Source organism: Entelurus aequoreus, linkage group LG10, assembly GCF_033978785.1.
Source record: "Entelurus aequoreus isolate RoL-2023_Sb linkage group LG10, RoL_Eaeq_v1.1, whole genome shotgun sequence".
NCBI lineage: Eukaryota > Metazoa > Chordata > Actinopteri > Syngnathiformes > Syngnathidae > Entelurus > Entelurus aequoreus.
The window spans coordinates 56579409-56592235 of NC_084740.1; the positions used below are offsets into that span (position 1 = coordinate 56579409).

Consider the following 12827-nt stretch of genomic DNA (forward strand, 5'->3'; position numbering starts at 1 on the left):
TGTGTAAGTGTGTAGTATGTCCAGTAGTGTGTAAGTGTGTAGTATGTCCAGTAGTGTGTAAGTGTGTAGTATGTCCAGTAGTGTGTAAGTGGTGACATCAATGATGATATTTGAGAGGTGAAGTGGGACTAAGTATGACATCACTGAGAAACGCACAGGTGGAATGTCTCCTATGATGATAAAGGTTGCTGGTTTGATGCTCCCTCTGCAAAATACTGAAGTGGGAAATGATGAAGCACTGCGCCCCCCAGTGGTCATGATGTGAATTACATAATGCAATGACTTCAGTAGACATTATTTTATACACTCTATATGTGTGCACACTTTTCAAACACTGTATTGATTTACTTCATATATTTAATACTTGATCAATCTTCTAACATCCTGTCCAGATGTTGCGGTGAAGGATGATAATCCCTCACAGAGAGAACATCTGGAAAGCACCAAGAGAGAGAGAGAGAGAGAGAGAGAGAGGAGTCCCATCACTTTATTGATGGAGTTCCATTGTTCAAAGATGGACATAGAAGACAAACTAGTGACCTCCCAACATGGTGGCCAGCCCTACAAGTCAGTTGACTTCCAGACTGCGGTGCGTTCACAAACAGTCTGATAAATAAAGCCTATGAACAAACTACAGAAGGTTTCTCTCTGCGCTGAAAAAGGAGATTATGTGACAACAACAAAAAAAGAAAGAACATAAATAAAGTGAAAGCCTCCTGTTGAAGAAGAAGTTGATCAAAACTTCTACAGGAAAGACTTGGAATGCTTAAGAAAGACTTTGAATGTCCGGGAATGTGAGAAGAAAGTATTTACAATGCTGGAGCAGGAAGATGCCCTCAACAAACTCCACAGAAAGTCATTTCTTAGAGAGGAACTTCATCTTGTTTCCTTTAAAAGAAAGAAAAGAAAACATGTTGCTAGAACTTTTCAAATGTTCTGCTGCTGAACCAAAGTCTCACCTAAGCCTTTCAAGAACTTGTTGACCCCTCGCTGCTCACTGCCAGGAAGTGAGTCCAGATACTCCTGCGCCCTCACCTCAAACAGACCTGCAGGAACGCACACATTATTCATGGGGATTTATTGCGCCTGAGCCACACAGCTTCTTAACAAATAAACAAGAGCAGGCAGCTTGTTGTCATGTTGCCAACTGGGGAAGCTGACTTTATTAGGGAGGAGCTCATGTTGGGATCTTCTACATCCATTCTAGGGGACAGAACTCCATCAGGCTTCTTCCACGTAGATATTACTTAACATCTTCACCATGAAGTATATTTTTTGTAGATATTACTTCAATATCTTCACCATGAAGTATATTATATTGTAGATATTACTTAAACATCTTCACCATGAAGTATATTATATTGTAGATATTACTTCAACATCTTCACCATGAAGTATATTATACTGTAGATATTACTTAACATCTTCACCATGAAGTATATTATATTGTAGATATTACTTAAAATCTTCACCATGAAGTATATTATATTGTAGATATTACTTAACATCTTCACTATGAAGTATATTATATTGTAGATATTACTTAACATCTTCACCATGAAGTATATTATATTGTAGATATTACTTAACATCTTCACCATGAAGTATATTATATTGTAGATATAGGAAAGATATAGGAAAGTAACAATGTGTTAATGGCGCCCTCTGCTGGTCTCTAATGGAACTTTGATCGGGAAAGTAACAATGTGTTAATGGCGCCCTCTGCTGGTCTCTAATGGAACTTTGATCGGGAAAGTAACAATGTGTTAATGGCGCCCTCTGCTGGTCTCTAATGGAACTTTGATCAGGAAAGTAACAATGTGTTAATGGCGCCATCTGCTGGTCTCTAATGGAACTTTGATCAGGAAAGTAACAATGTGTTAATGGCGCCCTCTGCTGGTCTCTAATGGAACTTTGATCAGGAAAGTAACAATGTGTTAATGGCGCCCTCTGCTGGTCTCTAATGGAACTTTGATCAGGAAAGTAACAATGTGTTAATGGCGCCCTCTGCTGGTCTCTAATGGAACTTTGATCAGGAAAGTAACAATGTGTTAATGGCGCCCTCTGCTGGTCTCTAATGGAACTTTGATCGGGAAAGTAACAATGTGTTAATGGCGCCCTCTGCTGGTCTCTAATGGAACTTTGATCGGGAAAGTAACAATGTGTTAATGGCGCCCTCTGCTGGTCTCTAATGGAACTTTGATCGGGAAAGTAACAATGTGTTAATGGCGCCCTCTGCTGGTCTCTAATGGAACTTTGATCGGGAAAGTAACAATGTGTTAATGGCGCCCTCTGCTGGTCTCTAATGGAACTTTGATCGGGAAAGTAACAATGTGTTAATGGCGCCCTCTGCTGGTCTCTAATGGAACTTTGATCAGGAAAGTAACAATGTGTTAATGGCGCCATCTGCTGGTCTCTAATGGAACTTTGATCAGGAAAGTAACAATGTGTTAATGGCGCCCTCTGCTGGTCTCTAATGGAAATTTGATCAGGAAAGTAACAATGTGTTAATGGCGCCCTCTGCTGGTCTCTAATGGAACTTTGATCAGGAAAGTAGCAATGTGTTAATGGCGCCCTCTGCTGGTCTCTAATGGAACTTTGATCAGGAAAGTAACAATGTGTTAATGGCGCCCTCTGCTGGTCTCTAATGGAACTTTGATCAGGAAAGTAACAATGTGTTAATGGCGCCCTCTGCTGGTCTCTAATGGAACTTTAAACAGGAAAGTAACAATGTGTTAATGGCGCCCTCTGCTGGTCTCTAATGGAACTTTAAACAGGAAAGTAACAATGTGTTAATGGCGCCCTCTGCTGGTCTCTAATGGAACTTTGATCGGGAAAGTAACAATGTGTTAATGGCGCCCTCTGCTGGTCTCTAATGGAACTTTGATCAGGAAAGTAACAATGTGTTAATGGCGCCTTCTGCTGGCCTCTAATGGAACTTTGATCAGGAAAGTAACAATGTGTTAATGGCGCCCTCTGCTGGTCTCTAATGGAACTTTGATCAGGAAAGTAACAATGTGTTGATGGCGCCCTCTGCTGGTCTCTAATGGAACTTCCCACATGTGCAAGCATCCAAAGTCCCCGTACCTCTGAGGCCTTGTCTGCGCAGCTCCCTCTCCTGGATGAAGCCTGCAAACATCTGCGTCTCCATGAACACCTCCAGGAACCTCCTCAAACTCTTGGAGGTCACCGCCTTACGAAAGGCCTCCCGCTGGAAGGAGGAGGAGGAGGAGGAAGAGGAGGAGCAGGCGGGTGTTGTGGGCGATGAGACGGATGACGACTCGTCCTCCCGCTCGGCCCCGCCCATGAAGAGCGAGTAATGGCCAACCATTTCCACGAAGAAACGCACGAAAGCCTCCGACACCACCGCGCTGAGTGAGCTGGAGTCTGCTAGGAAAAACTCTAGTCAAAGATCCTTCATTTGACAGGAGTACTATGCTGTTTTTCAAGACCTACTGCACAAATACTAGTCAAAGATCCTCTATATAACAGAAGTACTATGCTATTTTTGAGGAAGTACTGGAACAACACTAATTGAAGATCCTCTATACGACAAGAACACTGCTGTTTTTGAAGACCGACAGTAAAAACGCTAGTCAAAGATCCTCTATTCGACAGGAACACTGCTGTTTTTGAAGACCGACAGTAAAAACGCTAGTCAAAGATCCTCTATACGACAGGAACACTGCTGTTTTTGAAGACCGACAGTAAAAACGCTAGTCAAAGATCCTCTATTCGACAGGAACACTGCTGTTTTTGAAGACCAACAGTAAAAACACTAGTCAAAGATCCTCTATACGACAAGAACACTGCTGTTTTTGAAGACCAACAGTAAAAACACTAGTCAAAGATCCTCTATACGACAAGAACACTGCTGTTTTTGAAGACCGACAGTAAAAACGCTAGTCAAAGATCCTCTATACGACAGGAACACTGCTGTTTTTGAAGACCAACAGTAAAAACACTAGTCAAAGATCCTCTATACGACAAGAGCACTGCTGTTTTTGAAGACCGACAGTAAAAACGCTAGTCAAAGATCCTCTATACGACAGGAACACTGCTGTTTTTGAAGACCGGCAGTAAAAACGCTAGTCAAAGATCCTCTATACAACAGGAACACTGCTGTTTTTGAAGACCGACAGTAAAAACGCTAGTCAAAGATCCTCTATTCGACAGGAACACTGCTGTTTTTGAAGACCGACAGTAAAAACGCTAGTCAAAGGAGTAGTTCTGTTTTAAGGACCTTCTGGAACAACACAAATCAAAGATCTTCCCCATGACAGGAACACTCTGCTGTTTTTGATGTCTTACTGCAAAACGCTAGTCAAAAATATTTGACATTTCAGGGGTGCTCTGCTGTTTTTGAGGACCTAGTGAAAAAACGCTGGCCAAAGATCCTCTATATGACAGGAACACTGCTGTTTTTGAAGACCGACAGTAAAAACGCTAGTCAAAGATCCTCTATACAACAGGAACACTGCTGTTTTTGAAGACCGACAGTAAAAACGCTAGTCAAAGATCCTCCATACGACAGGAACACTGCTGTTTTTGAAGACCGACAGTAAAAACGCTAGTCAAAGATCCTCTTTACGACAGGAACACTGCTGTTTTTGAAGACCGACAGTAAAAACGCTAGTCAAAGATCCTCTATTTGACAGGAACACTGCTGTTTTTGAAGACCAACACTAGTCAAAGATCCTCTATACGACAAGAACACTGCTGTTTTTGAATACCGACAGTAAAAACGCTAGTCAAAGATCCTCTATACGACAAGAACACTGCTGTTTTTGAAGACCGGCAGTAAAAACGCTAGTCAAAGATCCTCTATACAACAGGAACACTGCTGTTTTTGAAGACCGACAGTAAAAACGCTAGTCAAAGATCCTCTATTCGACAGGAACACTGCTGTTTTTTAAGACAGACAGTAAAAACGCTAGTCAAAGAAGTAGTCTTCTGTTTTAAGGACCTTCTGGAACAACACAAATCAAAGATCTTCCCCATGACAGGAACACTCTGCTGTTTTTGATGTCTTACTGCAAAACGCTAGTCAAAAATATTTGACATTTCAGGGGTGCTCTGCTGTTTTTGAGGACCTAGTGCAAAAACGCTGGCCAAAGATCCTCTATATGACAGGAACACTGCTGTTTTTGAAGACCGACAGTAAAAAAGCTAGTCAAAGATCCTCTATACAACAGGAACACTGCTGTTTTTGAAGACCGACAGTAAAAACGCTAGTCAAAGATCCTCCATACGACAGGAACACTGCTGTTTTTGAAGACCGACAGTAAAAACGCTAGTCAAAGATCCTCTTTACGACAGGAACACTGCTGTTTTTGAAGACAGACAGTAAAAACGCTAGTCAAAGATCCTCTATTCGACAGGAACACTGCTGTTTTTGAAGACCAACAGTAAAAACACTAGTCAAAGATCCTCTATACGACAAGAACACTGCTGTTTTTGAAGACCGGCAGTAAAAACGCTAGTCAAAGATCCTCTATACGACAAGAACACTGCTGTTTTTGAAGACCGGCAGTAAAAACGCTAGTCAAAGATCCTCTATACAACAGGAAAACTGCTGTTTTTGAAGACCGACAGTAAAAACGCTAGTCAAAGATCCTCTATTCGACAGGAACACTGCTGTTTTTGAAGACCGACAGTAAAAACGCTAGTCAAAGAAGTAGTCTTCTGTTTTAAGGACCTTCTGGAACAACACAAATCAAAGATCTTCCCCATGACAGGAACACTCTGCTGTTTTTGATGTCTTACTGCAAAACGCTAGTCAAAAATATTTGACATTTCAGGGGTGCTCTGCTGTTTTTGAGGACCTAGTGCAAAAACGCTGGCCAAAGATCCTCTATATGACAGGAACACTGCTGTTTTTGAAGACCGACAGTAAAAACGCTAGTCAAAGATCCTCCATACGACAGGAACACTGCTGTTTTTGAAGACCGACAGTAAAAACGCTAGTCAAAGATCCTCTTTACGACAGGAACACTGCTGTTTTTGAAGACCGACAGTAAAAACGCTAGTCAAAGATCCTCTATTCGACAGGAACACTGCTGTTTTTGAAGACCAACAGTAAAAACACTAGTCAAAGATCCTCTATACGACAAGAACACTGCTGTTTTTGAATACCGACAGTAAAAACGCTAGTCAAAGATCCTCTATACGACAAGAACACTGCTGTTTTTGAAGACCGGCAGTAAAAACGCTAGTCAAAGATCCTCTATTCGACAGGAACACTGCTGTTTTTGAAGACCGACAGTAAAAACGCTAGTCAAAGAAGTAGTCTTCTGTTTTAAGGACCTTCTGGAACAACACAAATCAAAGATCTTCCCCATGACAGGAACACTCTGTTGTTTTTGATGTCTTACTGCAAAACGCTAGTCAAAAATATTTGACATTTCAGGGGTGCTCTGCTGTTTTTGAGGACCTAGTGCAAAAACGCTGGCCAAAGATCCTCTATATGACAGGAACACTGCTGTTTTTGAAGACCGACAGTAAAAACGCTAGTCAAAGATCCTCTATACAACAGGAACACTGCTGTTTTTGAAGACCGACAGTAAAAACGCTAGTCAAAGATCCTCCATACGACAGGAACACTGATGTTTTTGAAGACCGACAGTAAAAACGCTAGTCAAAGATCCTCTTTACGACAGGAACACTGCTGTTTTTGAAGACCGACAGTAAAAACGCTAGTCAAAGATCCTCTATTCGACAGGAACACTGCTGTTTTTGAAGACCAACACTAGTCAAAGATCCTCTATACGACAAGAACACTGCTGTTTTTGAATACCGACAGTAAAAACGCTAGTCAAAGATCCTCTATACGACAAGAACACTGCTGTTTTTGAAGACCGGCAGTAAAAACGCTAGTCAAAGATCCTCTATACAACAGGAACACTGCTGTTTTTGAAGACCGACAGTAAAAACGCTAGTCAAAGATCCTCTATTCGACAGGAACACTGCTGTTTTTTAAGACCGACAGTAAAAACGCTAGTCAAAGAAGTAGTCTTCTGTTTTAAGGACCTTCTGGAACAACACAAATCAAAGATCTTCCCCATGACAGGAACACTCTGCTGTTTTTGATGTCTTACTGCAAAACGCTAGTCAAAAATATTTGACATTTCAGGGGTGCTCTGCTGTTTTTGAGGACCTAGTGCAAAAACGCTGGCCAAAGATCCTCTATATGACAGGAACACTGCTGTTTTTGAAGACCGACAGTAAAAACGCTAGTCAAAGATCCTCTATACAACAGGAACACTGCTGTTTTTGAAGACCGACAGTAAAAACGCTAGTCAAAGATCCTCCATACGACAGGAACACTGCTGTTTTTGAAGACCGACAGTAAAAACGCTAGTCAAAGATCCTCTTTACGACAGGAACACTGCTGTTTTTGAAGACAGACAGTAAAAACGCTAGTCAAAGATCCTCTATTCGACAGGAACACTGCTGTTTTTGAAGACCAACAGTAAAAACACTAGTCAAAGATCCTCTATACGACAAGAACACTGCTGTTTTTGAATACCGACAGTAAAAACGCTAGTCAAAGATCCTCTATACGACAAGAACACTGCTGTTTTTGAAGACCGGCAGTAAAAACGCTAGTCAAAGATCCTCTATACGACAGGAACACTGCTGTTTTTGAAGACCGACAGTAAAAACGCTAGTCAAAGATCCTCTATTCGACAGGAACACTGCTGTTTTTGAAGACAGACAGTAAAAACGCTAGTCAAAGAAGTAGTCTTCTGTTTTAAGGACCTTCTGGAACAACACAAATCAAAGATCTTCCCCATGACAGGAACACTCTGCTGTTTTTGATGTCTTACTGCAAAACGCTAGTCAAAAATATTTGACATTTCAGGGGTGCTCTGCTGTTTTTGAGGACCTAGTGCAAAAACGCTGGCCAAAGATCCTCTATATGACAGGAACACTGCTGTTTTTGAAGACCGACAGTAAAAACGCTAGTCAAAGATCCTCTATACAACAGGAACACTGCTGTTTTGAAGACCGACAGTAAAAACGCTAGTCAAAGATCCTCCATACGACAGGAACACTGCTGTTTTTGAAGACCGACAGTAAAAACGCTAGTCAAAGATCCTCTATACGACAGGAACACTGATGTTTTTGAAGACCGACAGTAAAAACGCTAGTCAAAGATCCTCTATTCGACAGGAACACTGCTGTTTTTGAAGACCGACAGTAAAAACACTAGTCAAAGATCCTCTATACGACAAGAACACTGCTGTTTTTGAAGACCGACAGTAAAAACGCTAGTCAAAGATCCTCTATACGACAAGAACACTGCTGTTTTTGAAGACCGACAGTAAAAACGCTAGTCAAAGATCCTCTATACGACAGGAACACTGCTGTTTTTGAAGACCGACAGTAAAAACGCTAGTCAAAGATCCTCTATACGACAGGAACACTGCTGTTTTTGAAGACCGACAGTAAAAACGCTAGTCAAAGATCCTCTATTCGACAGGAACACTGCTGTTTTTGAAGACCGACAGTAAAAACACTAGTCAAAGATCCTCTATACGACAAGAGCACTGCTGTTTTTGAAGACCGACAGTAAAAACGCTAGTCAAAGATCCTCTATACGACAGGAACACTGCTGTTTTTGAAGACCGGCAGTAAAAACGCTAGTCAAAGATCCTCTATACAACAGGAACACTGCTGTTTTTGAAGACCGGCAGTAAAAACGCTAGTCAAAGATCCTCCATACGACAGGAACACTGCTGTTTTTGAAGACCGACAGTAAAAACGCTAGTCAAAGATCCTCTATTCGACAGGAACACTGCTGTTTTTGAAGACCAACAGTAAAAACACTAGTCAAAGATCCTCTATACGACAAGAGCACTGCTGTTTTTGAAGACCGACAGTAAAAACGCTAGTCAAAGATCCTCTATACGACAGGAACACTGCTGTTTTTGAAGACCGGCAGTAAAAACGCTAGTCAAAGATCCTCTATACAACAGGAACACTGCTGTTTTTGAAGACCGGCAGTAAAAACGCTAGTCAAAGATCCTCCATACGACAGGAACACTGCTGTTTTTGAAGACCGACAGTAAAAACGCTAGTCAAAGATCCTCTATTCGACAGGAACACTGCTGTTTTTGAAGACCGACAGTAAAAACGCTAGTCAAAGAAGTAGTCTTCTGTTTTAAGGACCTTCTGGAACAACACAAATCAAAGATCTTCCCCATGACAGGAACACTCTGCTGTTTTTGATGTCTTACTGCAAAACGCTAGTCAAAAATACTTGACATTTCAGGGGTGCTCTGCTGTTTTTGAGGACCTAGTGCAAAAACGCTGGCCAAAGATCCTCTATATGACAGGAACACTGCTGTTTTTGAAGACCGACAGTAAAAACGCTAGTCAAAGATCCTCTATACGACAGGAACACTGCTGTTTTTGAAGACCGACAGTAAAAACGCTAGTCAAAGATCCTCTATACGACAGGAACACTGCTGTTTTTGAAGACCGACAGTAAAAACGCTAGTCAAAGATCCTCTATACGACAGGAACACTGCTGTTTTTGAAGACCGGCAGTAAAAACGCTAGTCAAAGATCCTCCATACGACAGGAACACTGCTGTTTTTGAAGACCGACAGTAAAAACGCTAGTCAAAGATCCTCTATTCGACAGGAACACTGCTGTTTTTGAAGACCAACAGTAAAAACACTAGTCAAAGATCCTCTATACGACAAGAACACTGCTGTTTTTGAAGACCGACAGTAAAAACGCTAGTCAAAGATCCTCTATACGACAGGAACACTGCTGTTTTTGAAGACCGGCAGTAAAAACGCTAGTCAAAGATCCTCCATACGACAGGAACACTGCTGTTTTTGAAGACCGACAGTAAAAACGCTAGTCAAAGATCCTCTATATAACAGGAACACTGCTGTTTTTGAAGACCGACAGTAAAAACGCTAGTCAAAGATCCTCCATACGACAGGAACACTGCTGTTTTTGAAGACCGACAGTAAAAACGCTAGTCAAAGATCCTCTATTCGACAGGAACACTGCTGTTTTTGAAGACCAACAGTAAAAACACTAGTCAAAGATCCTCTATACGACAAGAACACTGCTGTTTTTGAAGACCGACAGTAAAAACGCTAGTCAAAGATCCTCTATACGACAGGAACACTGCTGTTTTTGAAGACCGACAGTAAAAACGCTAGTCAAAGATCCTCTATTCGACAGGAACACTGATGTTTTTGAAGACTGACAGTAAAAACGCTAGTCAAAGATCCTCTATACGACAGGAACACTGCTGTTTTTGAAGACCGTCAGTAAAAACGCTAGTCAAAGATCCTCCATACGACAGGAACACTGCTGTTTTTGAAGACCGACAGTAAAAACGCTAGTCAAAGATCCTCTATACGACAAGAACACTGATGTTTTTGAAGACCGACAGTAAAAACGCTAGTCAAAGATCCTCTATACGACAGGAACACTGATGTTTTTGAAGACCGACATTAAAAACGCTAGTCAAAGATCCTCTATACGACAGGAACACTGCTGTTTTTGAAGACAGACAGTAAAAACGCTAGTCAAAGATCCTCTATACGACAAGAACACTGATGTTTTTGAAGACCGACAGTAAAAACGCTAGTCAAAGATCCTCTATACGACAGGAACACTGATGTTTTTGAAGACCGACAGTAAAAACGCTAGTCAAAGATCCTCTATACGACAGGAACACTGCTGTTTTTGAAGACCGACAGTAAAAACGCTAGTCAAAGATCCTCTATTCGACAGGAACACTGCTGTTTTTGAAGACCGACAGTAAAAACGCTAGTCAAAGATCCTCTATTCGACAGGAACACTGCTGTTTTTGAAGACCAACAGTAAAAACACTAGTCAAAGATCCTCTATACGACAAGAACACTGCTGTTTTTGAAGACCGACAGTAAAAACGCTAGTCAAAGATCCTCTATACGACAGGAACACTGCTGTTTTTGAAGACCGACAGTAAAAACTCTAGTCAAAGATCCTCTATTCGACAGGAACACTGATGTTTTTGAAGACTGACAGTAAAAACGCTAGTCAAAGATCCTCTATACGACAGGAACACTGCTGTTTTTGAAGACCGGCAGTAAAAACGCTAGTCAAAGATCCTCCATACGACAGGAACACTGCTGTTTTTGAAGACTGACAGTAAAAACGCTAGTCAAAGATCCTCTATACGACAAGAACACTGATGTTTTTGAAGACCGACAGTAAAAACGCTAGTCAAAGATCCTCTATACGACAGGAACACTGATGTTTTTGAAGACCGACATTAAAAACGCTAGTCAAAGATCCTCTATACGACAAGAACACTGATGTTTTTGAAGACCGACAGTAAAAACGCTAGTCAAAGATCCTCTATACGACAGGAACACTGATGTTTTTGAAGACCGACAGTAAAAACGCTAGTCAAAGATCCTCTATACGACAGGAACACTGCTGTTTTTGAAGACCGACAGTAAAAACGCTAGTCAAAGATCCTCTATTCGACAGGAACACTGCTGTTTTTGAAGACCAACAGTAAAAACACTAGTCAAAGATCCTCTATACGACAAGAACACTGCTGTTTTTGAATACCGACAGTAAAAACGCTAGTCAAAGATCCTCTATACGACAAGAACACTGCTGTTTTTGAAGACCGGCAGTAAAAACGCTAGTCAAAGATCCTCTATACGACAGGAACACTGCTGTTTTTGAAGACCGACAGTAAAAACGCTAGTCAAAGATCCTCTATTCGACAGGAACACTGCTGTTTTTGAAGACCGACAGTAAAAACGCTAGTCAAAGAAGTAGTCTTCTGTTTTAAGGACCTTCTGGAACAACACAAATCAAAGATCTTCCCCATGACAGGAACACTCTGCTGTTTTTGATGTCTTACTGCAAAACGCTAGTCAAAAATATTTGACATTTCAGGGGTGCTCTGCTGTTTTTGAGGACCTAGTGCAAAAACGCTGGCCAAAGATCCTCCATATGACAGGAACACTGCTGTTTTTGAAGACCGACAGTAAAAACGCTAGTCAAAGATCCTCTATACAACAGGAACACTGCTGTTTTGAAGACCGACAGTAAAAACGCTAGTCAAAGATCCTCCATACGACAGGAACACTGCTGTTTTTGAAGACCGACAGTAAAAACGCTAGTCAAAGATCCTCTATACGACAGGAACACTGCTGTTTTTGAAGACCGACAGCAAAAACGCTAGTCAAAGATCCTCTATTCGACAGGAACACTGCTGTTTTTGAAGACCAACAGTAAAAACACTAGTCAAAGATCCTCTATACGACAAGAACACTGCTGTTTTTGAAGACCGACAGTAAAAACGCTAGTCAAAGATCCTCTATACGACAGGAACACTGATGTTTTTGAAGACCGACATTAAAAACGCTAGTCAAAGATCCTCTATACGACAAGAACACTGATGTTTTTGAAGACCGACAGTAAAAACGCTAGTCAAAGATCCTCTATACGACAGGAACACTGATGTTTTTGAAGACCGACATTAAAAACGCTAGTCAAAGATCCTCTATACGACAGGAACACTGCTGTTTTTGAGGACAGACAGTAAAAACGCTAGTCAAAGACCCTCTATACGACAAGAACACTGATGTTTTTGAAGACCGACAGTAAAAACGCTAGTCAAAGATCCTCTATACGACAGGAACACTGATGTTTTTGAAGACCGACAGTAAAAACGCTAGTCAAAGATCCTCTATACGACAGGAACACTGCTGTTTTTGAAGACCGACAGTAAAAACGCTGGTCAAAGATCCTCTACATGACAGAAGTACTCTGCCGTTTTAAGGACCTTC

The 12827-nt window shown here is 41.3% G+C and overlaps 1 protein-coding gene across 7 annotated transcripts in view; it reads right to left on the reverse strand.

The window, feature by feature from the left end:
* Positions 1-469: 469 nt before the first annotated feature.
* Positions 470-12827, reverse strand: part of si:dkey-82f1.1 (DENN domain-containing protein 2A) — an 81694-nt gene continuing 69336 nt past the window's right edge. For 6 of the 7 annotated variants that reach the window (XM_062061254.1, XM_062061255.1, XM_062061251.1 and 3 more), the window contains 3 exons: positions 3088-3390; positions 960-1046; positions 470-888 (listed from right to left, as the gene is read on the reverse strand). In XM_062061254.1, coding sequence (XP_061917238.1) covers positions 857-888; positions 960-1046; positions 3088-3390 — 422 coding nt within the window. In that variant the 3' untranslated portion in view covers positions 470-856. The remainder of the gene's footprint in view (positions 889-959; positions 1047-3087; positions 3391-12827) is intronic. The other variant, XM_062061257.1, reaches the window with a different exon arrangement.